This window comes from Sturnus vulgaris, chromosome 7, assembly GCF_052056855.1.
Source record: "Sturnus vulgaris isolate bStuVul1 chromosome 7, bStuVul1.hap1, whole genome shotgun sequence".
NCBI classification, from domain to species: Eukaryota; Metazoa; Chordata; class Aves; order Passeriformes; family Sturnidae; genus Sturnus; species Sturnus vulgaris.
The window spans coordinates 7,238,703-7,262,297 of record NC_142249.1 but is presented as its reverse complement, the minus strand read 5'-3'; the positions used below and the strand labels follow the sequence as shown (position 1 = coordinate 7,262,297).

Genomic DNA, 23,595 nt, shown 5'->3' with positions numbered 1-23,595 from the left:
TTCACTCTGAGAGCATGGGAAGCATCTCCAAGGTGTTTTCCAACCTGGTTTAAAGGTGCAGCTGCCAAAGGCAGAGGCAGCCCTGGCCAAGCTGTGCTGCTGGGGTGTCAGATGAAGGCATGTAGGTGTGGGGTGCCTGCCCAGAGGGTACCTGCTGGCATAATGGGGTATGAGGTTCTTGGGGCCACATTTTATGTATGCACTGAATTAATGCGTCCAAATATACACATGCATCATTCCTCCACACCACCCTCTGTCAGCAGCGAAGCTGAGGAGAGAAATGAACTCAGCAGGCACCCAGTGGGTGAGCTGGGGCACAGGGCACGGGCACAACACCTTCATGGGCTGTGGTTTGTCTTAAAAGGGATGGAAAGCTCAGAACTGCACAACCCTGGGATTGCTGGGGCAGGGTGTGTGTGTGGCTGCCCCAGCTCAGGGCTTTCCATGGACTCTGTGGCACCTTCCAAGAGATTTCACATGCGCACGGAGACTTTGTTTCATATTTTATTGAATTTCATTTATATTAAATTAAAAATATATTTCTGACAGATTCATGTAACAAAAAGGCAGAACAGTTTTCAAATTGTTCAGCTGGGATGAGCGTGGGTTGATGCAAGGTGGGTCGCAGTCTACATTTGCCTTAACAAACAGATAAAGCTCTACCCCAAGGACCATGAGGAGAAACTCCGGGCTGCACACGGGAGTGGGGAATAGAACCACACAAAGAGAAGATCCAGAGGTTTCTTCCCAGCTTCCAAACAAGACAAAAGGGAAGGGAAAGGGGAAAGGAAAAAAAAAAAAAAAAGAAAAAGGAAAAACCCGAGAAACCATGAAAAGAAGGGAAATTATGCTAAAATATGTACCTAATATTAACCCAGGTCAGTAAGTATTTTAACAGTGTATAATTCTCAACAGCTAAAATATGAGAAACGAAAGGTTAAAGTAACATTACGCCACACACGATTGGCATACCCTACTGTGTAAGCAAGTGCAGAAAGTCTGAACACACCACAACAGTGCTAAAACACGGAATCACACAGAATGCTGAAAATGGTACTTCTAACCAAAACCAGAGGGTGGGAAGGGAGAGAAAGGAAAGGGGAGGAGCGGCTTAAATCACAAGCAAATTACCTATATACAAATCAACCCTAAGGACAATTATGTTCCAAACAATGGTGTCCACAAGGAAAATAAAAGCAACATTATCCTTATTTACAAATGCAACTAGCTGTGTCTTTAACAAGCTATAAAAATACTATTCACATTTTCAAAGTAACATACAGTAGGTATTGAATTTCTTTTTTTTATTTTTGTTCCAGAAAGGCAGCTAACTCTGAATGCATCACTTTGCAAGAAATGAGTGTCTTCCCCAACACGCCGACACTTCTCTTCTTCTGAAGGTACTTCATAAGGCAGAAGTATTGTTGTTTCATGTGGTGGCTCTTTCAGAACTCGGAGGATTGACAGAAACCCAGACCACCCCACCTGTGCTGCTGGTTCCTCTGGGCTGGCACCACGATCAGGAGTCACCAGGAGCTCAGTGTCACCTGCCAGGTGGGAGCCTTTGATTCCAAGGGGACAGTGATGTCATACCCCGGGCCTGACTTCGAGCCTCATCTGAGAAGTCAGTGGTTCAAGACCACCAGGTCAGGAAATAAAATTTGGCTATCTCTGTTATTAAAAGGAGACTTCTTTTCCCTTCAGTTTCCCTTCCCTCTACAAGGACTGATGCCTCTTTAGCCATTCCAGCTTACAATATTGGGGAAGCAGCAAAAACTGGGCAAAAGAAGGGATTAAAATCATTGTGAATAATGTATCGAATGGCTACCAATTTGCATCTTTAAAATGCTATTAAAAATTACCAGTTATCTCATTCACCCGCATTTTCCTCTTGCATAACCCCACCATAAGTACCCCCACAAGTAGCCAGTACCTGCTCCCCATGCCATGTCCAGAGGAACAGGGATTTCATGCATTCAAAGTTAGCTACCCCCTACACAGCTGCTCAGTTAATAATCGACCCATTTAACAGCAGGACCAGTTTATGCTACATATGTCAGAGTACCTTACCTCGAAAGAACGGCATACATATCTACACTTAGAAAATACCACTCACAGTTCCCTACTGTGGTTATCCCAAAAGGGTTTTAGTCTTCAGAGTGCTATGGACAATACAGTGTTTCCCCCCACCTAGGAGAGCTCAAAGGTTGGGCTGGGGACCAAAGTGCTGGCAAGCAGTGCTCAGTGATGGCTCCGTGTACTGGTGGCCCTGGTCACAGCTGAGCCAGCAGCCTGAGGGGCTGGGCAGGATGCACCTTCACCCCACAGGGTTCATCCTCAGCACCCCTGGAGCGTGATTTCATGGCTTTTTTATTGGTGAGGGGAGAAGAACTGGGACATAACTAATCACACTGCCTAACACCTTACAAAACTCCCCTTAAAACCTCTCTCTGCCAAGGTCCACAAAGCTCACTTCTAAAATTAAATAATGAAAAAGAGGCGAAAAAAATCCAGCTTTGATTCCTCTTATTTCCTATTGGGCTTTCCCCTCACACATCCACAGACCCCAGCTGGAGGGTGCCCAGGGCAGAAGGTTAGGAGATAAGACTGGCTACAGTTCAAGCCCCACTGAGTCCCACCACCATCAGTCACAAAGTTCCCTACAAAGTGCTCTGCAATCTCCAAACTTACAGGCAGATCCCAGCCATCCCCAACAGCCTCACCTGCCTGTGATTTCCTCAAGAGCAAGGAGCCTACCATCAGAACCAACCACTATTCCACACAGTGGTAAAATAAAACTGTGCTAAAATAACATTAAAACTAACATGGAGATGTGATTTTTGGACATTTTAGAGTGGTGCTTCTAACCACATAGCCTTTTATTTGCTATTTGTTCCCAGTCTGAAAGCCCCATTTGTAACAGTGACCTTTTCCACCTTTATAACAAATGCTTAGCAACAGGCAGAAAATAAAAAAGAGGGAATCCTGCACACACAGTGGTGCTTCACTGAGGCTACTCTGCGGGACAACTGCTTGATGGAACACCAGCACTACAGTCAGCCACCAAACCCCACCCAGCCCTGGCTTTCTGAATAACAACCTAAGCCCAAATCCAAGATTTTGACATAACCACAGATGACCTGTTTTGCCAGCAGCAGAGGCTGAAGATCCACAGGAGTGACTATAGCAAGTGACAGGTGGAAATGAGCAGGTGCAGAGACTTCATGCGCTACCACCTTTCGAAAAAGCCTGGCCAAAGGGAAATGGGGGTGACATCGTCCCCTCTGAGGTGCCCTCTAAGAGCCAAAGAGGTGACTGAAAACTGCAGGCCTGGCTCCCATTATTCTAAAGCCTCTGTTTCACCAGTCACCCTCAAGCCAAACATCCTTCCAAGCATGTAGCCACCTATCTGAGCTCCACAGTTCTGAAGTGCACGTGGGAAAGCAGGGTGGGAGCTGTGCAGGGTGAGGGCAGCAGCCAGCCCTGACTCGTGGGCACTGCCCAGCTGCCAGCCCCGGGCACCTCTGGTGCTCCCATTCCTTCCTCCCTAAAGGGCTGGCACGCTGGATGGGAGTGCTCCTGGCTGTGCTCGTGGGTGCTGCAGTGGCTGCTGTCCCTTCTGTAAAGACATTCCTGCCCAGGCTGACATTCCTGGGCTGCCAGGGAAGCACAGCTCGTGGGGATGCTGCCAGCTATCCTGGGGAATTACATGACCAACAGCCTCATTCTGCCTTGTGCCACTCTCCCCATCTCCCAGACAGAATAAAGGAGCTCAAACCCCATCATTCCATTAGCTGCCACCATGATGTGCAACACCTGCACACACACACACACACACACCATTAGACTAAAAAAAAAAAAAAAAAAAAAAAAAAAAGATTTTTTTTCTTTAATATCAGATTTTCCATGCCCCAAACCAAGCTGTATTTCTAGGCTGATTCACCTCACAACTCATACTTTTCCTCTGTGCTGCCCAGCTCCACCTAAAGCTCTGGGAAGACTGGATCCACAGAGTCAGGGCCGAGCTGCTCTTCCAGAGCTGCCACTTTGCTTCCTTCTGGGCTGGGATTGGTGGTGGTTGAGGGTGAGATCTCTAGTGGGAACAGGTGTCAGATCATGGCATATGAGTCTTGCAATCAAGAAGCACATTTCCTACCACATAAGTGGTACCTCCAGGGGTAATACAGCATTTCTTCACACACAGAAGAGGATTTCAGGGTACCTGAAACAGACCTACATGGTGGCTCCTACTGCAGATTTATTTCTATCTCTTGCTACCTGAGAGAGATGACCTGTTTGAAATACAGTTGTAAATACTCTGCTACATCTGAGCCTATGGTCTTCTAAAAATCCCTCCTGGCTGTTCTGCAGAAAAAGAAAAATCTGAAAAGATCTGAAGAAGTAAATGTAAAAGTAGTTGGTTTCAGCCAATTATGTTACAGTGAGTCACTCTGCCCCAGTGTCTGCTTGCAATGACCCTCGGGTAGGTAATAACAGCCAGGGCAAGTAACTCTGGAAGAGATCAGGAGGAAATAAGCTGTTCTTCTCTTTCCTTTAGCACGTTCCTTTGTGCCTTGGACAACGGCTGATCCACACTTGGGTAAAAACGTGCTCTTGGAAATCTGGGCACTGCTCTCCCATCACACAGGCCATGACAGCAGGAAGGAGAACATTTATAAACAAGAGACTGCATTCTAAAACCCACAAAATCTAAGTGTGCTGTGTACAGACACTTCTGTGGCATTAGAGAGTGAATTACACCCAAAGTACTTCTGCTGATATCCTCACCTGCTGCTTTGTGCTGACAAAATGCACTTTGTGTGTGGATATATGTGCTTTTCCCCCAAACCTGTCATTATGCACTAAAGAGTTTGGCCCTTATCTTTCATCCTTTATGAATTCCAGCTGAATACTTGCCCAAGTTCTTTCCCCAAGCCAGCAGCAACACCCAGGAAGGCAAAGGTGGGAGTTAAGGACAGCCAAGTGTTTCTGCTGATCAGATTAAAGCAGCCAAACAGTTCTGCTCCCACATTCCCTTTCTTTTTTTCTTTAGCTGTGATTAAACTAACTGTTGCAAAGAGGTAAAACCTGCCAGCTAAGCTCAGAACTTCTCTTCCAGAGGAAAGGGGCAGGGTTCAGATAATGCTGCTCCCTGGGTTGGTTCACAGCACCACACAGCCCCATCTGTTGGGCAAGGGGCAGTGACTGGCATGGCATGGAACCCAAGGGCCAGTTTGTGCAACTGCAACTCAAGCCAGAAGCTCAGGAAATAATAATAACAAAAAAAAAATAAATTGTGAGGCTGCAGTGTGTGGAGTTGTCCCTCATCCCAAATCACTGTGTTCACTAAGCCTCTGCCTGTCCTCTGCCATCCCAAACCCCACTAGCATGGCTCTGCATGGCTCATCCTGGCTGTCAGGCAGAGCCCAAGCTCCTGCTCCAGCTTTCTTGCTGCCCCACTTGCAGGAACATCTGCATTTCCATGCTACTTAATATATTATAGCACACCCACAGTCAACAAATAAAATTAATAAATAATTCAAGCCTTGTAAGAAACAAAATGTTAAACTGTTAAACCCCTCCAGTATTTACATTTGGATTACTCCATGGGCTTGTTTCTAACACGAGCACTACTTCATCACCAGAGGAACAAACAGGCCTCACCTTTTGTGAGCAGCTCCATCCCAGTGCCTGGGTCTGGAAGAGTGCCTGCCTCTGCCCAGCAGCCTCTGAGCTCATCTCTGAATTCAAACATGTGAGCTGTGCCAGCATTTTATTTTACATTTTTTTCTCCATTAGGAGTTACTCTGTCACAAGACTTGTTCAGGGATAAATCAGCCTTTCTCCACCTACCTATGGTAGTGCTGAAATGGGACACCCACATTCCTGTGCTGGTCTCTGTCCCCTGGCAGCTTGGCAGCATTGTCCCTTGACCTGTGCATCAGGTGACACCCTGTGAGCACTGCTGTGGGCAAACCTTCCCTGGAGCAGCCATCCAGGCCACCCTCTGTGTGTGCCTCTGTCCCACTAAAATGGTAAAGGAGCCACCAGAGGCACCAGAAGAGTCCCCTCAGTGCAGGATTGTACCCATCTGTCCCATGACAGAGCTCTGCTGGCCATTTGGTCTCACCACCACAAACCACTTGACCCAAGATCTCCTTTGAACAGCTCAAAGATCTGTTCTTGCTGCTTTCAGAACCTTCAGCTGTGTACTGTACCTGTTCTTGCTGCTTTCAGAACCTTCAGCTTGATGCACACCTGGTTGCAGCTGGCCTGGGCACACCTGGTGCACAAACAGCTCGCTGGCTGAACCAGCCTTGTGATCACACACTGTTTGTTTTCCACCTACAAGGGTAACAACCAACCCAGGTTTAACATCTCTTCACACCTTTGTCAAGCTGACCCGCAGCCACCAAGCTTCAGGTAACTATTGCTTGTTTCTTACTCCCTTCCTCTGCTTCCCTAAGATTAAAGGTGGCAAGCTGTTGGAATGGCAGGGATTTAGAGGAGGGTGATGCCATTTCCAGACCACTGGCTGTAGCTGGTTTTGTTGCCAGGTTAGGTAACCCCAAAGATCTCAGCCCTAGCAGAGCTGAGGTGCATAAACTGAAATACTGTTGCATCACCCGACATTGCTCTCCACCAGGTATTGTTTCTTCCCTTTAAAACCCTGATGGACAGAGACAGGCAGATCTCCAGAGGTTCCTTAATAGTTCCTTAAGACGTTTGGTGGGAAGTAGGCTCACAAATGCTCTGACACACGGTCTTGGTGTGCCAGAAGCAAGCCTTGGTGTCTCTGGCCCTTACGCCTCCTTTCCCAGCTCCATCTGCCCCAGGTCACTAAAAACGTCCAGAACTCTGGTTTGAAAGAGATTTCCAAAGAGGAGCAGGTCAGGGGGTGTTACCTAAAAACTGAGGTTGATAAAAGCAGAACTAAGTGCAAGGAGACTGACTCATACCTATTTACATTTTTGACAGAAAGCTCTGCAGATCATGCACATTTTGACTTCTCAAACCTCATATGCACTGTCTTCTGTGCCAGAGTAATCCTCCTTTTAGAAAAATGGTATTCTGTGCTGTGCTGCAAGCCAGAGCAGGACATTTGCCTCCCCTGATCCTTTCCAGGGCTTGCTCTGCTGTCCTTGACAGAGCAGCAGGAAGAGCTGGCTGCTCTGTCACTGTATTCTCTGAAGCAGTCACTGCATCGGCCTCTCACAAGTGGCACACATTGTTCCAAAGACTTGATTTGCTTCGTTTTGGCATTTCCACAGTCACCCTTTACAAATAATTTATATTTCTTTTTTTTTTTTTTTTAATTTAAAATTATTATTTTTGTATGTTGCTGGTCACTTCCATATTGCTTCATTCAAAATCCAGAAAACAGTTCAAATAAAATCAGAGGTTAAGTGCAAACTAACTTTCCAGTGAACCGCTATGTGCGTTTTCTCCAGTCCAGTGTCTGTCTTCCAGTTTTAAGGACCCTTCCCACCCCACCCCATAGAACATCAGACTCTTCAGCTCTCTGTCTTGTCCTCAGTGTTGCCTGACAGCATCCCCAGCTCCCTTCATGACCACGAAGAAGAAAAAGAGGGAAGAATTAGTGACAATCTTTTGAAGTGGTTATAATCAGCAGGTATAAAACAGGAAAGCAAAGCTTTTGGCATACAAATCTTCATTTCTTGGCCCGATTTTTTAGCTTCAAAAGGAACATATTGGAGGTGTGGTTTTGTTACTCACTTCTGAATGATATTTTGTGTTTGAAGTGTTTGTTGTGTTGGCACACATACAAAAATGGTCATGTCAGGTACCAGTTCTGAGCAGGAGTCTCTGTGGCTGGGAATTGGCACGAAATCATGGTGTGGCTCAGAAGAAGGGTTTAGCTGTATGTGGGAGTCACATCATCATTTCTTGGAAAGCCACAATGAAGATCTGAATGTTTTTGAAAAGCTGTGTTAGCCATTTCCAGTTGCTGGGATAGAAACTGTTAGAGAAAGAAATTGGATTCTCAATCTCAATTACTACGCTATCACACAGGATATAAAAATTGTCCATTTTTCGCCCTGATGGAAATTGCATGGAGATTTCCAGGAATGCTGTACAGACCCTCATCAGTTCCTGCTGAAGGAATCAGCCTTTCTGTGGCTTTCCCTACAGTGTCTGGTTGAAGCACTGTGAACGAGCTCGACAGCAGCACTGCCACTGGCCTGTCCTGGTACCACCTGGCTTCTCTGGGCATCCAACCCCCTGCATCTGCTGAAAGTGGGAAAGGCCAGGTTGTACACTCCTTCTTTCAGTCTCTTCCCTTCCTTCCTTCCTTCCAGGTTCCCAACCCAATCTGCAACCAACTCCAAGACATCCTTTCACTTAGAAATATCAAAAATGAGTGAACTGGCAAGAAGAGGAAGCTCATGGGAGAAAGAGAGGGAAGGGAGGGAGGAAGGACGGGCAAGGGCAGGGAGAAAGGGGGAGTGAGAGAGTACGAGTGAGGCAGCTAGAAGGGGTTTGCCTTTCCACTTGAGTGAGAGCACAGCCACTACACCACGGTATTCCGGTGTCTGTAGGGCGGTGGGGGCAGCACAGTGCCAGGCTTCAGGGAGAACTCAGAGAGGTATTCGGGATTCTCTGCCACTATGGGCCGGATCCGTCCGTTCTGTTTGTAAAAGTATTTTGTGCTGTACTCTTGCAGGTAATCCGGGTGCTGGAGGGTGCTCCGTGGGGGCAGGCTGTGGTTCCAGTAGTCTGGGTTGTCAAAGGCCTTCTTGGCTTTCTCTGGCAAGTTGTTCTTCAGGTACTCGGCGTTTTCCAAGGTGTTGGCGAAAGTGTTGAGGTACAAGGGCTCGTTCACGTACTCGTCCTCTGCTTTGGGCTGCCCGTTGGGAGTGTTGTGGTACTCTGGGTTGTCCACAGCTTGGAGATCTCCGTTCTTCCGTCGGGAAACAAATGGGTTCTCTTCCACTGGGTTTAGGTAGTCTAAAGAAAGATAAAAAAATGAGTCAGCCAGGAGTGGTAGTGATCCATCCATGCAGCATCCCGTGACCAGAAGCAGCCCTTGGACTGGAGCACCCTCCACCTCAGCCATTCCAAGAACTCCAAATGGGATCAGGAGCCAACTGCGTTAAACACTTGTGTAAAATGAAGTATTTACAAGCTAAACAGATAATATGGGTTAAAACAGATACCTTGGAAGACTGATTTATCAAACACACTGTGGTTACTGCTCTGCAAAGAGAGAGAAAGGACAGCAACACACGTGGACTTCTTTTTGGGGAAAAAAGGCCAATTTTATTGTATGGACAGCCCGTATTTAAAGTGTGTTATGTGCAGCTAGGACAGGACAGTAGTTCACTGGAAACTGGGAAAAACAACCTTGGGACAGCACCTCAGGATGTATCCCACAAGAAAGACACCAGGTGTTAATCTTTATTATGAATTCTACTCTGTTTTTCACCATGTTCTCACCCTGGGAGACTCCTCCCTAACTGAAGCTGCAGTCAGCTTGTCAGCCTGGGAATGGAGCTGAGAGTCAGGAAAAATCCAGGCCTGAAAAGAATTTCCAAGCTGTAATTCCCTAGTTCCCTAAATGTGAGTGCCCAGACACACTGGCCAAGTAAACTACAGCTCTTACTGAGCCACAGCCCATGTGCTCCCCTGGACTCCCTCCCACTGTCTGATCTACAGACCCAAACACACTGACCAACTTTTGCCTCTGCAGCCTTGGACCTGTTAGCAAACCCTCTGCTCTGCAGTCCTTCCATCCAGAAAACTCCACAGGAATCTTAGTTCAGCCTCTCTGCACAAAGCCTATCCCCGAGGGCTAACTTTTAGGACAGCTTCATTTCTAACAGAACAATTTGCCTGATTAAAAACCTTCCATCCCTGAAGGACAAAGGGCCTTGAAGCATTATGAAAAAAAATTATACAAATGAGCCCTGGAAAGGGAACAAGGGAGCCTTAGATCAGCTGCAAAATGGGACTTGGAGCAGGTTACAGTTGCCTCAAGTCACTTGCTGTGGATTTAAGACCCCATTTCCAGCAGCATGGTGCTGCTCAAGGGCTCTGCATACAACTCCAGAGAAAGCCCTGGTGCAAGGGATTATCTGGTTTTGTCCAAAAGGGGGCCAAAACTATGAAAGGCAAAAGTTCAAGACCCAGTGAACATCTTTGAACCCGCAGCTAAGATGTCACTGAGTAGGAGTTGAAGAGTGGGAACTATTATTTTTAGTGATGACAGCCAAACAGTGCTTTGATTTGCACCCTGCATCTGGCATGGAACACACAGTGTGTGGCCACAACCCTGTGTCTGTGTCCAGGGTGTCAGCAAGGAGCTGCTTTCTCCTGAGCTGCTGCTATCACATCCCTGAAGGCTCAGGTGGCTCCTGCAGAACTCTGAGGATCCCTAGGGTGCACCTGTATGACCACATATATGTGGGCTCACACTGAAAGTAAATCACTTGCAAAGGAGACTCCAACCACTGCTACTGCCAGGGCTCCCTCCATTCCTCCATCATGTGACACAAAGGACAAGTGGCTTCCAAATTCTTAGCAAACACAAGTAGTGACCTGTCATTTACATTTGCATGTATTAATTTCTTTAAAGCTAATGCAAAGCTTTGTAGCAAATTAATAATGGCACATCCCCTTACATCTATATGAATGCTATCATTATTTAAAGGGGAAGAAATGAATGAGGACAAACTGGGAAGTTCAGCATGTTGAGCTGGCACAGATTTAGGCAATCTTCCCCTTGCAGTGATGCCCTCTTTAAAGCACATCTTGTTCTTTCAATCCTAGACTTCTCTCGGGTATAAAATGCCAGCTGTGTGTATCAGTTCTGTGATAGGTTCAACGTGACATTTACCAAGCACAATGCCAAGAATAAGATCAATAAACAAAGCAAAGTTGGGACTATGGCTGGCTGAAGAGAGATCTTTTCCTTGGAAATAACTGAAAATTTGTGTTTGGGTAAGAGAAGGGGCTTTTTTTCATTCTTGTTATTTCTCAAAAAGAAGTAAAAGGAGGACTTACCAACTTTGACATACTGGCACATTTGAGCATTTCAAAGCAGAAAATTAAGGAGAGAAAACCAAATCTCCATGTAAAGGTATATTAACCTAGTCAGAATGCTTCGGCCATGATGGGTAGCTAAATAAAGCCACTTTTGATGAGAAGCAGCTGATGTAAAAAGAGAATAAATGCAGGCAGGCTAGACCAGGAGCCCCTCTGGAAAGCCAATACTTTACCTGTTTTGGGCTTGTCTCTCATCGGTGTCATGTACCCATCCTCATCCAGCTCTCCCCGCACGACCCGCTCAGGAATGAAGACAGTGGGGTCAGCGCTGTACCTCTGGGTGCTGCTGTCCTCTTTTGCCAGGCTTGCCACCTGTTTCTGCATCGTGCCATTGCAGCAGGTGTCTTCAAAGATCTCTGCTGTAGCCCCTTGAGCAGCTGGGGCCTCTGGAATGATGCAGCCTGGAGCCCTGTAGGGCATTGGCACCTCCGCAGTGTAGCCACCATCCCGGTACACAAACTGGTTCTGTTGGGACAAAGAGCACAGCATGGGAAAGGAGGCTCCTGAGGGGAGAAGGGAACAGCAGCAAGTCATGGCTGTGCCTGCCCTGCCACGCTGGGCAGGGGGAGTCCACCCATCCTGTGCTTCCAGGCTTTGGTGTGGACCCACAAAGCATCCATCTGCCCAGCAGGGATAGAAGTGGGGCAGGAAATCTTGTCTCCTACTTGGCACATGGAGGCTGGACACACACAGCTGCAAGAGCTGAAGGTGGTATTTCCTCTTCTCTTACTCTGGCAACTTCCCCTGGTTTCTGATCCAAGCCCTCTAAACCCCACGTTTGGGAAATCTCCTCCTGACTGGGGACAGAAACCACAATCTGTTTATTCCTGGGGTGATACTTTTAGTGTAATTCCATCAGGAAGTGCATTTCAGGCTGGTGAACTGTGTTGGTATTGGCACCTCAACTCCATGGTTTCACTCAACCTACCATTTTGCTTGTCTGCATGGGCATGCAAGGAACTTTCAACATCATGACCTATGGACAGGAAGGAGAGATGTGCAGATTCATCCAAGGCTTTTACCTAAATGCTTTTTCAAGAAAAGTTGTCAGGGTTTTGAGTGTGGGTCCTTAGAGTCTGCACACAAATCCAGGCTGACTCTGGAGACCTTAACTATTTTATTTCTTATATATACACTTCATTACCTGTTGTCTTTTGGTTCATTTATACAGGAAAAAGGAGTTTAAAAAAGAAAAGTAGTAGTGAAGAAAGGAGGAAAGCCTGAAGGATGAAGGCTGAATGTCAAATACTTACTCCTGACACAGGGATGTAGGCAGGAGAAGGGCTGTTCTAATTTCACTCCAGTAGAGAAGAAAAATGCATGATGGATACATAACAAGAGGCCACATGAATGAAAAATGTCACATGAGTTAATTGGGAGAAACACGCACATCAGTCAGATATCCTAACTGGACCCAAAATTCCAATTCAGTCAGGGCAAATGCCTCAGCAACATGCTGTGTGTCCCACCAGTGCAGACAGAGCCACTCATCCCACCTGGGCTCTCTGTCAGTGAAGGCCTTAACAGAAGAGGGAAGACTTTACCAGATGTTACTTTTTTAAAGGGAACAGACAACATAAACCCTGGATACAGACTTTGCAGCGAGCCTCCAACTTCACAAGTTGCTTGTGCCAAGAGGATTGTTTGGGACAATTGGGAAGGTCTGTTTAATCAGGGAATATCTTGAAAACTGGAGATGCTGTGGTTACCTCTGAACCCCTCCAGATTTACAGGTCACACATGGGCAATGACATGCCACAATGCAGAATGTGTTAGACAAATGGATAAAAAAAAAAAAATCTCTTGAGCCTGCCAGATGCTACTTTAAAGCCATACTGATGGCTCTGAGACACTGCACCGTTGCTTTTTTCTCAACCTGGAAATGAAACTCGAGATAATTTTAGTAAGGAGGCAATATAAGAGCATATCAGGTATGGAAAGATGCCCACAGAAGCCACACTGGGATGTATCACACCCCTTTTTATTTACATCTCCCTGTTTCCATGCACTTCCAAGGTTGGTTCATTATTCTGGATGAAAAAGGGCAGGGCTGTCTTGGAAGTACTTTCAGTTCACATCTTTCAGTGATATCTTGAAGACAACTTAGAAAAGCAAGACTTTTGCCAATAGGCTTGACTTTGCACACAGGGCTATACACTTCTGCCAGTAGAAATTTAGAAGATTAGCAGCTTAAAAAAAAATACTGTTCCAGGATGGCCACATTATGTGTCTGTGGGCTCTGCTCCACCCTCAGCACAAAAGGCTAAACCCACTACCCTATCTTTAGCTCTTCTTGGCTGTGACTCTACTATTTAAATACATACTCTGCAAATATAACAACACAAGGCCCTCTTAGCACAGCCCTGTCCCACGGCATCAGGAGACAATGGACTGCCATTAATGTGTTTATTGCTATTTTTACTGACAAGAGCCTTTCCAGTCAGTGGCCTGCCAGCTAAGATCACTATAATTGTGTTTTTTCATGCCTCCCCTTAAATGCTGTACTAAACACATCTGTCTGGCAACTCCCCTTACCACAGAACCTTACACATGGCTCTTCTCCACCACTGCTGTCTGCACTTTTTTTAATTTTTTTTTTTTACTTCTTTACTGTTTTTCCCAATGAGCTGATACCCTGTGGACAGAGTTCCATTAAAACAGGAGGCAAAGAAAACAGCTGTGGTGTCATTTAGCTGGCTTGAAATTTTAATGTAGTTATTTAAGTGTCCTTAAATTAACTGGTAATTGCAGTGTGAGGTCGTAATTTTTTAGTCTTCCAAGATTATCCTCAGACAACTCTTACTGGTCAGGACGTGAATCACACCGTGAAAAGAAAATATATTGGGATTTTACCAGGTAAAATGTAAATAGCTTGTTTTGTATGTGAAATCCAATTTAATTTGTTGATTTTTGGCGGGGGGGGAAGGAGTTGTTGTTGTTTTTGCATTTTAAGTGCTATCTTGAAAAATCAAGTGGATGTTCCTTTACTGAAAACTCTAGAATTTTGGATCTCTAAAAGTCTCACCAGAATTATCATCTCTGCCTTTTTGAGATCAACAGAGACCTAAGCAGCTGGTTGCTCAAAGACCTCACTACATAAGCCTACTTAAGAAGTCTCAGCTTGTGTACTAAAAAATAAAAAATCGATACTGGCTCCCTTTTGATGGTGTAGTGTGTGTTATATCCATTAGTTGTGGAGTGCACACATCCACTGACAGGGGAACTCATCACACTCCAGAAGGAGCCTCACTTTTTAAACTGCCCATGAGCAGCCCTCCTCAGAAATGCCCGAGATTTCATTCTGTACACCACATGATTGAATTTTAAGCAAAAACATGACAATGCAGAGAAAGACTAAAAGCCAAGAAAACGTCTCCTAAAGCTTTTTTCCAAGGCCCTCTGGTATGAAGCACCAGTGACATATCAGCTGTTATAACAGCCAATGTTTGTGTAAAATGAGCCTTGATCCAGGAGTGGTAAATACCATTTCTGTGAATATTGGCTTGTGCTATTGCTTTCTATTCATTAATTTCATTTTCCAATTCCTTGCTTCTAAAATCTCCTAAAGGTACTTAAAGGTAAATATCTCCTCCTTTATAGCAGGGACATAGTATTTTCTGGCTGCATCTTAAACTGTAATGAAATCAAATCCATGTTGGGTCCAGCCCCCTCGCTGCTGCAGAGCTGGTTTTCATGGCCACCCACAGAAAGGTTGACAGGGTTGCACAATCATTGCTGCTCCTTGCTCTTGAGTAGCCTTCTAAACTCATGGGACTGAAATATTTTTCTCTACTAAAGGCAAGACTTTTCCAGCATGAATGTTTGGACCCACTCTGATGGTGCTCAAAGTGCAGAAAACCCAACTCCCTCTTCCTCTCCTTCTGCTCTCATGTGCAAAGGAGTCAAACACTCCCACCTTCTCACTGGGATGCTGCTCCCAAGTCCTGTCCAGGCTGATCCTGTGTTCTATGCCTCAGGCAAGTCAATGATTATCTGCTTTGAGCAAGCTCTGGCAGCACTTGTTTGTACCATTCATCATTCCTGGGATGGGCACCCCCAGAAACAACTCATCCTCCTCCTTCCCCTAGAAATTCTTCACTTAATTTCAAACCAAGGGAGTATCCAGGCTCGAGTCACCAAACCAAAGCATCGTAAGATATGAGACCTTGCTGCAAGCACCAAAATTCCAGCAGTTCTCCAGGAAGGACAGCTGATTTATGGGAGTGGATCTGAATAATATTTGGGATGGTCTGGTGGGGCTACAGGGAGAGCACACAATGCAGAGTGTCCCACCAGCCCCCAAGCAAACTCCAGCTACATTCCAAGGGAGCAGCCTGGTATTTACAACTGATCCAAACTGGAATTCAAATAGGGAAGACCATTCCAGGAGAACAGCCACCTCTGCTTGGCTGCAGTCCTGCTTCCACAGGATTTGCAGATTACTCTGCCCTGCTCCAGATAGCAAACATTTCTGAGATGAAAATTAAAGGAAAAAACACGCAGCATGAGATCACTGTGTAATGTTAAATAGAAATAGAATGCTGTTTGTATAGTAATTGTAGAAGGCTTTGCAGACCTCTGGGGGTCTCTGCTCCCAGCCCCTGCTCAGAGAAGGACCATATATAAAAATAAAGGATTAGACACCTCCCTGGGCTGTTAAGGTTCAAGCATATCTGTCCCTACAGCTCACAGCACCTGACACAAGGCATTCCCATAAAGTTGGGGATTGGGGAATCTTTGTTGGAAACTATGATGTCCCAACTCCTTTTCCAGCAGCACCTTTTCTTTGAATGTGTCACATGCTTTAACTTAAATGTTGATCACAAGTACAGAAACGATCAGCATCAGCCTGTGTGAAGTGTTTGCTTCAGTCTCCAACAACTGCTCCTTCTTCAGTCGAGACACAAAGCACCCAGCTTAGATCAGTGAGGGGAAAAATAAATAGAAGAAACAAAGATTAAGTCTTTTCCTGCAACTTAGTTTTTTCTGGTTGCTGTTTGGCAGAGGACAGGTAGGATCTGCAGGCACCCTGAGCTCTAGCTGGATGTGCCAGCCCCTGACCTGGCAGAATGGTGGGTTTGAGACATCCCTGAACCTGCCCAAAGTCAGCAGGGATGCTTCACTGGCCCCCTCGGGTCAGGTCAGCACTGTCTTAGCTTCAGAGAAGTCAGCACCACTTTTCTTGCATAAATTTCTCTCATAACGACTGTTTTCATACTTTTTAAGTCTTTTAGAGCAGTCCATATGGATTGGGATACCCAAACTGCCTTCTAGGAGTAGTTTAGTCTGGACTGTGAACAGTACATGGCATATATCACAAACAAAGCCTTGGCATAGTGGTATGGGAAACAACACACCTATACCCAGCACAGAGAATTTCCTGTGCTGTTACTGGAAAATACCAGATATAAGCCATGTATTTTCAGTCTAACACTTCACCAAGTAGAGAAGTCAAAGATGACAACACCACCAATGAAAATAATCTCTTAAGAGATGCAAAATTTGGGCACAGAACCCAGTATCCAGCTGCACTGACAGGAAAAGGTAGGTGAAATGCTTTTCTCTAGCCTCATCTCTTTGAGCCTGGTACCCAGGCTGGAAATAAAAGCATTCTCCTGCTATATGGCACCAAAGGCTTGGAAATCCACCTGTTCTCTGGACCTCAGAAACCTGCATCCTTCCTGCCTTCAGAGGGGCTGGCAAATGGATTTCAGCTGGCACAATATGCACTTTGATCTAAGCATGACATGAGAATGGAGACTCCAGGATTCCCTTTTGCCTTTGCCTTTGTGTTAATGCATCTGAGTGTCAAACAGAGAGCAGAGCAGGAAGAGAGGCATTGCTGGAAGCTGGCATTGCTGATCTTCTCCTTTCAATCTCCTTGACTCCCCCATCCTTCCTCTCACCCATGACCAGCTTTCTGTCACTCTCTTTTTTTAATACACTCTCCAAGACACTTTACAGTAAATGGCACCTTTTAACACCGAGCCAATTCCCCACAATTTGAAAGGGACCATTTCCCACCTTCTAAGAAATTCCCTGTGGGACAAAGGGGTCAGCACTGCTCCTGCTCCAAAACACAGGACCAGCAGCATCTCCTTTTCTGTACAAACCTCAGGCTTCAAATCCCCAAACAGGGAAAGGATGGAGAATAGGACAAAAACCACAACACACCCATGATTTGTGATTGTGACATGGAAGACAAAAAAAGAAAAAAAAAAAAAAAAAGAAAGAAAGAAAAAAAAGGCACAAAGAAAGTTGATGAGTGATCCTGGGAGGAGCAGCAGCCCTCTTGTACGTGCATGCTGCACTGCCATCTTCCCCAGCCTGTTTTATACAGTAATCAAAGGATATTCTGAGCCTCTCAAAATGCCATCAACCCTCATTGAGAATGAAATAGAGCACATCTCCATCGAAGACTTTACAGCAGTAATCATTGCCACATGCTGGCCTGAACAGGGAGCTTTTACAGACAAAGATGGGTTTTAAAAATAAAATAAAAAAGCCTTCCTAAAATCTGAATAGAATCTTGATGATAATCTCCCAATTTTATTATGCAAGGGGGAAAAGAAACCCATAATTGTGCACTCTTGGTCTCTTAAAGCAAAGAATAGGCTTCTTGATGAAATGCTGAGTTGATTTAGAGCAGGGCTGAGGTTCTGGTGGCAATAATAGTCTAAAAGAACTAACCATCCAGCTGATTTGGATAAAATAATCATTTTTCAACATTCTAAATCTACACTTCATCTGTGCCTCCTCCCACTTCTCCCAACTGCATCTTTTGGAGAGTCTTTTTATAGCTTTGAAAATTATTTTCCCCTCCCCTCCCGCAGCATTCAAGGAGAAAGACAGACTCTTTACTCTGGCTAACAAAGGGCATTTTTTAGGCTGTGCTGGCATTTAGCTCCATTCCATCTATGTTTAGAAAGTACAGTATTTAGTATTTATTTTACTGGATGCTCCATAGTCCTCCTGCCACCTGGGAGTCCTTGCTAGGAGTCCCCCTGCCCTGGGACACGGAGCACTCTCCCCCTTGGGGGCCACACTGGTGTTTAAGGGGCAACTCTCTGCAGCTCTGCCTGGTGCACTTGCAAATCATGGCCCCTTGTTTTTTTCAGGTGTTTTTATTATTTAAAAAAAACCACAAACAGTGTTCTGCACAAATGGATATTTTGCACTAACAATGTCTGCTTCAGATCTCATCACAGAATGAAAAATTTTCTCCCAGCTCTCATAATTATTTCCTGACTCTCAGTCCACTTTCCCATCTCCTGAATTATGTAGAGTTGTTTAGCTTGCTGTTTTCCAAGAATGCCTCATCAGTGCAGTGTAAAAATATTTATTGCTTACTCTTTTTATATCTATTGACTTTTTCTTTTCAGGATAGAAAAGAAAATGGATCAGCTGTGAGCTCTCTTTACTGTTAACACAGCCAGCAGCTATTCATGGATCAAGCAGATGCTGCCTGATTTTAAACCAGTTTATATTAAAGCTCAATGAATTTACGTCACACACATCAAGGATGGAAGCAATGTGCAGCTCCAGTCTCTCCCCCTGATCCCACCGAGCTTGCAGAAAGTACTGTGAGGTGCTGCTTTTGTTATTAATCCATCTTACCATTTGTACAAGCCAAATTACCGTCCATTTCTTTAGGAAAGTCTCTGTGCCTGACTCTAAAGCTATATTCCTGAACACAGAAGCCAGAATGTGACTATTAGCTCTTAGAAAATAGGAAATATCTTTTTTAAAAAGCCCTGTTTTAAGGCACTTCCCTGCAAAATCATGAGTTAATTTGACCAGTTGGTCCTGATAATCAGTTCAGGCTGAGAAGGGTTTACTCCTTGAGAGATATCACTGATTTCAGCCAGCCTGGCTGCAAAGCAAAAAACTAATTGCCACAAAGCACTTCCAAAGAATTCTCTGTGAATCATCTATTCCATTTGAGTCCTTCATAGGAATTTTCTTCCTTTCTCCTCTTGCAAGCCTAGCACGTTTTAAAAAGGTATTTAAATACACCTATTCTAGATATACATATTTTGTAAGAAGCTTTCCTTTTTTATGTAAAATATTAAGACCAAAATAATTTTTCATATAATATATTTTTATACTCCATTTTTGCATGCTTATTCTCAGCACTTCTTCACCCTGAGCAATGAAATTAGGCTGACTAGTATTAGTCTGGGCTCATCTCCTGCTTTTCATGAACAAGGTTGGCTTGGTGCTATCCACACTTTCAACAAAGACTAGAAACAGACCCAGAAGGATTTTCCAGAAGAAAAAATGTGATGGTGTGCCAGACACCAGCTGAACACTACCAGCTCTTGGGAAGTGCTTAATGCAAAAGGCAGAGCAGAAGAGACAGGAGCCTCCCACCACCAAAATGTCATTAAAACTTAGGAAAACAAAAAATGGGAATTGGAGCTCTTGAAAGAGTGCTTGGTGGAGTTTTGAAATGACCCCAAAGATCTGAAGGCAGTAAATGCAGCCAGTTCCTAGACTGTCCTAGGGAAATACACAAAATGTAGTGTTTAGCAAAAGACACACAGGAGGGCTTCATACAAACTTCTCTAAGTAATTATACAGTTTTAGAGAAGCAAGAGAGCTAATAGAGAGTTACTCAGTGGCATCATCTGAAATGCTATGAAATGCTTTGAGTCAATGTCTAGTTCTCTTCTGGCATTGGAGATTTATTGCCACTTGCATAAGGAAGTGACAGAGGAAAAAAATTACTACTAAGAGTTTCAGAAAGTTTTTGATCACCTTTTAAGGAGCAGCAATTAAAGAAAAGGGATAGAAATAACTAAAGAAGACCACAACCTGACAGACTGCCCTAAGAGGTATCATATTTAGGGGAAGATATTGCAGAAGCAGAAAGATAACAAACACCACAAACAAAAAAAAACACCATAAACAAGCAAAAAAGACATCTGTGTTGTCATCATTTAAGAACAATCACATACAAATGGTAATATTCTGTTTAGCCGTTTAAGCAGAAGAATCAGAGAATCCCAGAATATCCTGAAGGGGAAGGGACCCACAAGGATCATTGAGTGCAGCTCCTGGCCCTGCACAAGGCACCCCAACAATCACACCATGATAACCAGAGATTTATGATAGCTGGCAGCTCCTTAAATCTAGCACAAAAAAGTGTGCATGGCAGGCAGGAACAGGATCCAAACCCTGCTAAAAAGTCAGCATTAATTGCCCAGTGAAACTGTGATCTATTTTCCATTCCACCTGACACAATCAAGATAATCTTTCTAAAAGACAAATTCCACCTCAAAAAGAATTCCTGCACTTGATGCAGAAATTAAGAGACAAGAGACTCTTGTCTATTCTATGTCAGAAGGTTGGACAAAATGCTTTTAATGGCTCCATATAGCCTGGATGTCTCTTCACATACATTTTGAATTAACTTCAAGATGAAGCAGTTTTGCTGCCCTCAGTCCCACGTGGCCAGGACACACCTGGAGAAATGACTTGGGCAGGAACACTTCATTGCCTTCTCTTAGAGGAAAAGAAATGGGGACCAGGTGCTGCTAAAGCCCTGGACACAAGAGGAATCGTGGTCAAACCATGACTCCCTCCTGGCTTTGCCAAGGGCAAGATGCTGCAATACCAGACCTAAGGCAATGCCAGGAGTGCTGCAGTGGCACACCAGATACTGCTCAGAGAACTGAGAACTGCCTTCCAGTGTCCCACGGTCTGCTTTAGCCAAGCAGGATAGTCTCCAGGGACATATGGATTAGACATCTCTGAAAAAAAACTGCTTGATATTTAATTGCAGGGTTGGCAAGTGCTTCCATGATATACAGTGTATGGAATAAAATTACAGGGACAGTATCAGTGAGTAATAAACAGTATAGACAGTTTTCATCAGGAATTAGCCAAGGATTTAGAGCAAAAAGCATTGTGGGGCACATAGAGTGCTTGCTGTATTAGCATTATCTCTGCACACACAGGACAGCACTCGTTACAAATACCTGAATGAATCATCTAATGGATGTGAAGGCAGGACACTCCAGCACTAGCTGGGGTCCTGTGCTCATGGAAACACTGCTGAGGATTCAGCTTATCTCTCAGAAGCACAGAGCTTCTAAAACTCTGTTTTTCTGGAGTATCTCTAGACAGTGGAAAACAAAAATTGGAAAAAGCCAAAATTGTAACTGAAGAGTTTCAGATCCACTGAAAGAATTCAGTTTAGCTTAGGATGCTAATTCTTATTTAAAAGCTGTAGCAGTCTCAGAGTGGACTTCACAACAGAGGCCAGAGTTAAGGGTCAGAGCCTGTGCAGGGCTCTGCTCCCAGCAGCACAGGCAGGTCCCAAGGACATGCCAGCAGGGAGCCAGTGTGATGTGATGGAAATACTGAAGCTGTGTCTGAGCCTTGCAGCTTCATAAATGTCTGTAGCCCCTGGAGGAAAGGAGGATGTGAGACTTCCTGGGGAGCTGGCAACTTCCCAGAAGCCTTCCCTCTCTCCAGTCTTCTATGCACAGTGTTAATGCACATCCCAATAGCTCTTCTCTTCCCAAGGGCAGCAGTGTTTTACACAAGCCCCTTCCAGTGGTGCCTCTCCCACCAAGAAACTGCAAGGATTTAAACCTGAGACCACCATGCAGGGAAACTTCAGGGCTTTCCTGAGAAAGTCAGTGCTACTGTTCTTCCTTCACTCCTTGACTTCAAAGCCTCTGTTTGAGAAGGTTCATGATCTCCTTGCTTTCTTCCTGCCCACTTCTGTCCCCATGGAGCCGTGCTGCTGGAACATCCAACCACCACAGTCAGCACAGAGAAGGAGCACAGTGCCCTGACTGACTCCTTGGCCACTAAAACTGCCATCAGAAGAGCTCAGTTGGGAAATAAAGTATTTTTCATGCTTCTTATCCCTGAAAATGACATGGAGATCATGTAGCTCTTGTCTCTATGTTTTCCTTCACCAAACTGCCTCACAATTTCCCCACAAAATGCAATTTGTCAGACACAGTGAACACAAACTATATGAGCTGTATCCATTCATTTGGTGTCCATGGCTGCAGCAGCACCATAATGAGTTTGTGCAATATCAATATGCACTACACTAAACAAGCATAAATCAGAGACTATCCCAAGGAAACACCAAGACAGAATCAGACAAGTGCAGACAAAGAGCTCTGACAGCATTTCAGTTCCATGTGATTCCTGTAGCTGACATCCATCTGTACTGAACTGTGCACAGCAGATGCACTGTTACCTTAAAGGAGTGACTGTGTTATGTTAAAATCAATCTTCACTAAAAGAATAATTAATGTACCGAGAAACTGAGTGCTTCACAAAGGCAACAGAAATCTATGTGTCTTTCTGCACATATGTATTACCTCCAGAAAACACCTCTCTGCAAAGGAAATCAGGAGGGCTTTGATGGTGCAGGGCTTCCAGCTTGGCCCTCTCTGACCTCTCTGATCTGGGTCAAACAACTTGGCTCACAAACTGAAAACTTTTGGCAAAGGGTAATTGCAGCTTTGTTCAAATGTTAGATTGTTGTACCAAAAAAAAAAAATTCTCAGCAACAGGAGTTACTGAAAAGATAATGCAGTCTTGCTACTGATATTAAATTGAATTGCAAAGAAAAGCTCCCACTGTCTTTAGTGGTACAAGATCACAGTTTCAAACCAAGACGGGAAATTGTGAGCTGAGGAAAGGAGATGTCACGTCAAGAATGTGATGGAGGCTCTCTGTATGGCATAAATAAGGCCTGGGGTCTCTTCCTGCAGCTCTGCTGATTTCAAGGAGATCACATGTGCAAGCAGCTGCAATGGTGTGCTTTGAAGCTGGGAAAAGGCTTTGTGAAAGTTATTGGAATTTTTGTATAGCAACACCACCACCAACAATGCTAATGATAATAATAAAAATAAACGCCTGTGTTTTCATTCCATGAATATCCCAGTCACCATGTTAGTTGCCCAAATAACACTTTGTAAATAAATCTTTCAGAATATTAATTCTAGGATCTTTATTGCAATTACCTCAGCTCTAGTGGGCTCCTCAACTGGGCTGGTACCAAAGACAGAGGGCAAAAGGAGCTGTTGAAAAAGCATGTACATTTTTCTACTAAGCCTATCTCCTTTAAATGTGTCCCAGTATGTCAGACCCTGCCCTCTCAGGCTAAGCTCCAGTGATTTACATCCCTGTGACACTGAGTACCTTCCAAAGGTGACTGCTGTCCTTCCCTTCTTTCCTCAGAAGTCGTCAGGAAACCTCTCCAGAGACACCTAGTAGTAAACCTGATTTATTTCAGGTGACCACCAACTAACTCTTGTAGCCACAAAAAGAAAGTTTCTCACTTATTGCTAAATCATGCATCGTCCCCACTTCACTGTCTTTCAGTGATGCAGGAGAAATGCTACACGATTCCAGACATCTCCAGTTTCCTTGCCTTTAATACAGCAGCAATTTCCTTCCAAACTGACTATTAAGATCAGATTTTGTCTTCCTTATTCCCAGGAAGCACTGATTTCCTGTGGGGTATGGCCAGAGCATGGACGCTGGCTCAGA

The 23,595-nt window shown here is 44.7% G+C and overlaps 1 protein-coding gene across 3 annotated transcripts in view; it reads right to left on the bottom strand.

Moving 5' to 3' along the window:
• Nucleotides 1-491: 491 nt before the first annotated feature.
• ERBB4 (erb-b2 receptor tyrosine kinase 4) overlaps nt 492-23,595 on the bottom strand; it is a 548,792-nt gene continuing 525,688 nt past the window's right edge. For all 3 annotated transcript variants that reach the window (XM_088167659.1, XM_088167658.1, XM_088167657.1), the window contains 2 exons: nt 11,241-11,532; nt 492-8,970 (listed from right to left, as the gene is read on the bottom strand). In XM_088167659.1, the coding sequence (XP_088023785.1) occupies nt 8,534-8,970; nt 11,241-11,532 (729 nt within the window). In that variant the 3' untranslated portion in view covers nt 492-8,533. The remainder of the gene's footprint in view (nt 8,971-11,240; nt 11,533-23,595) is intronic.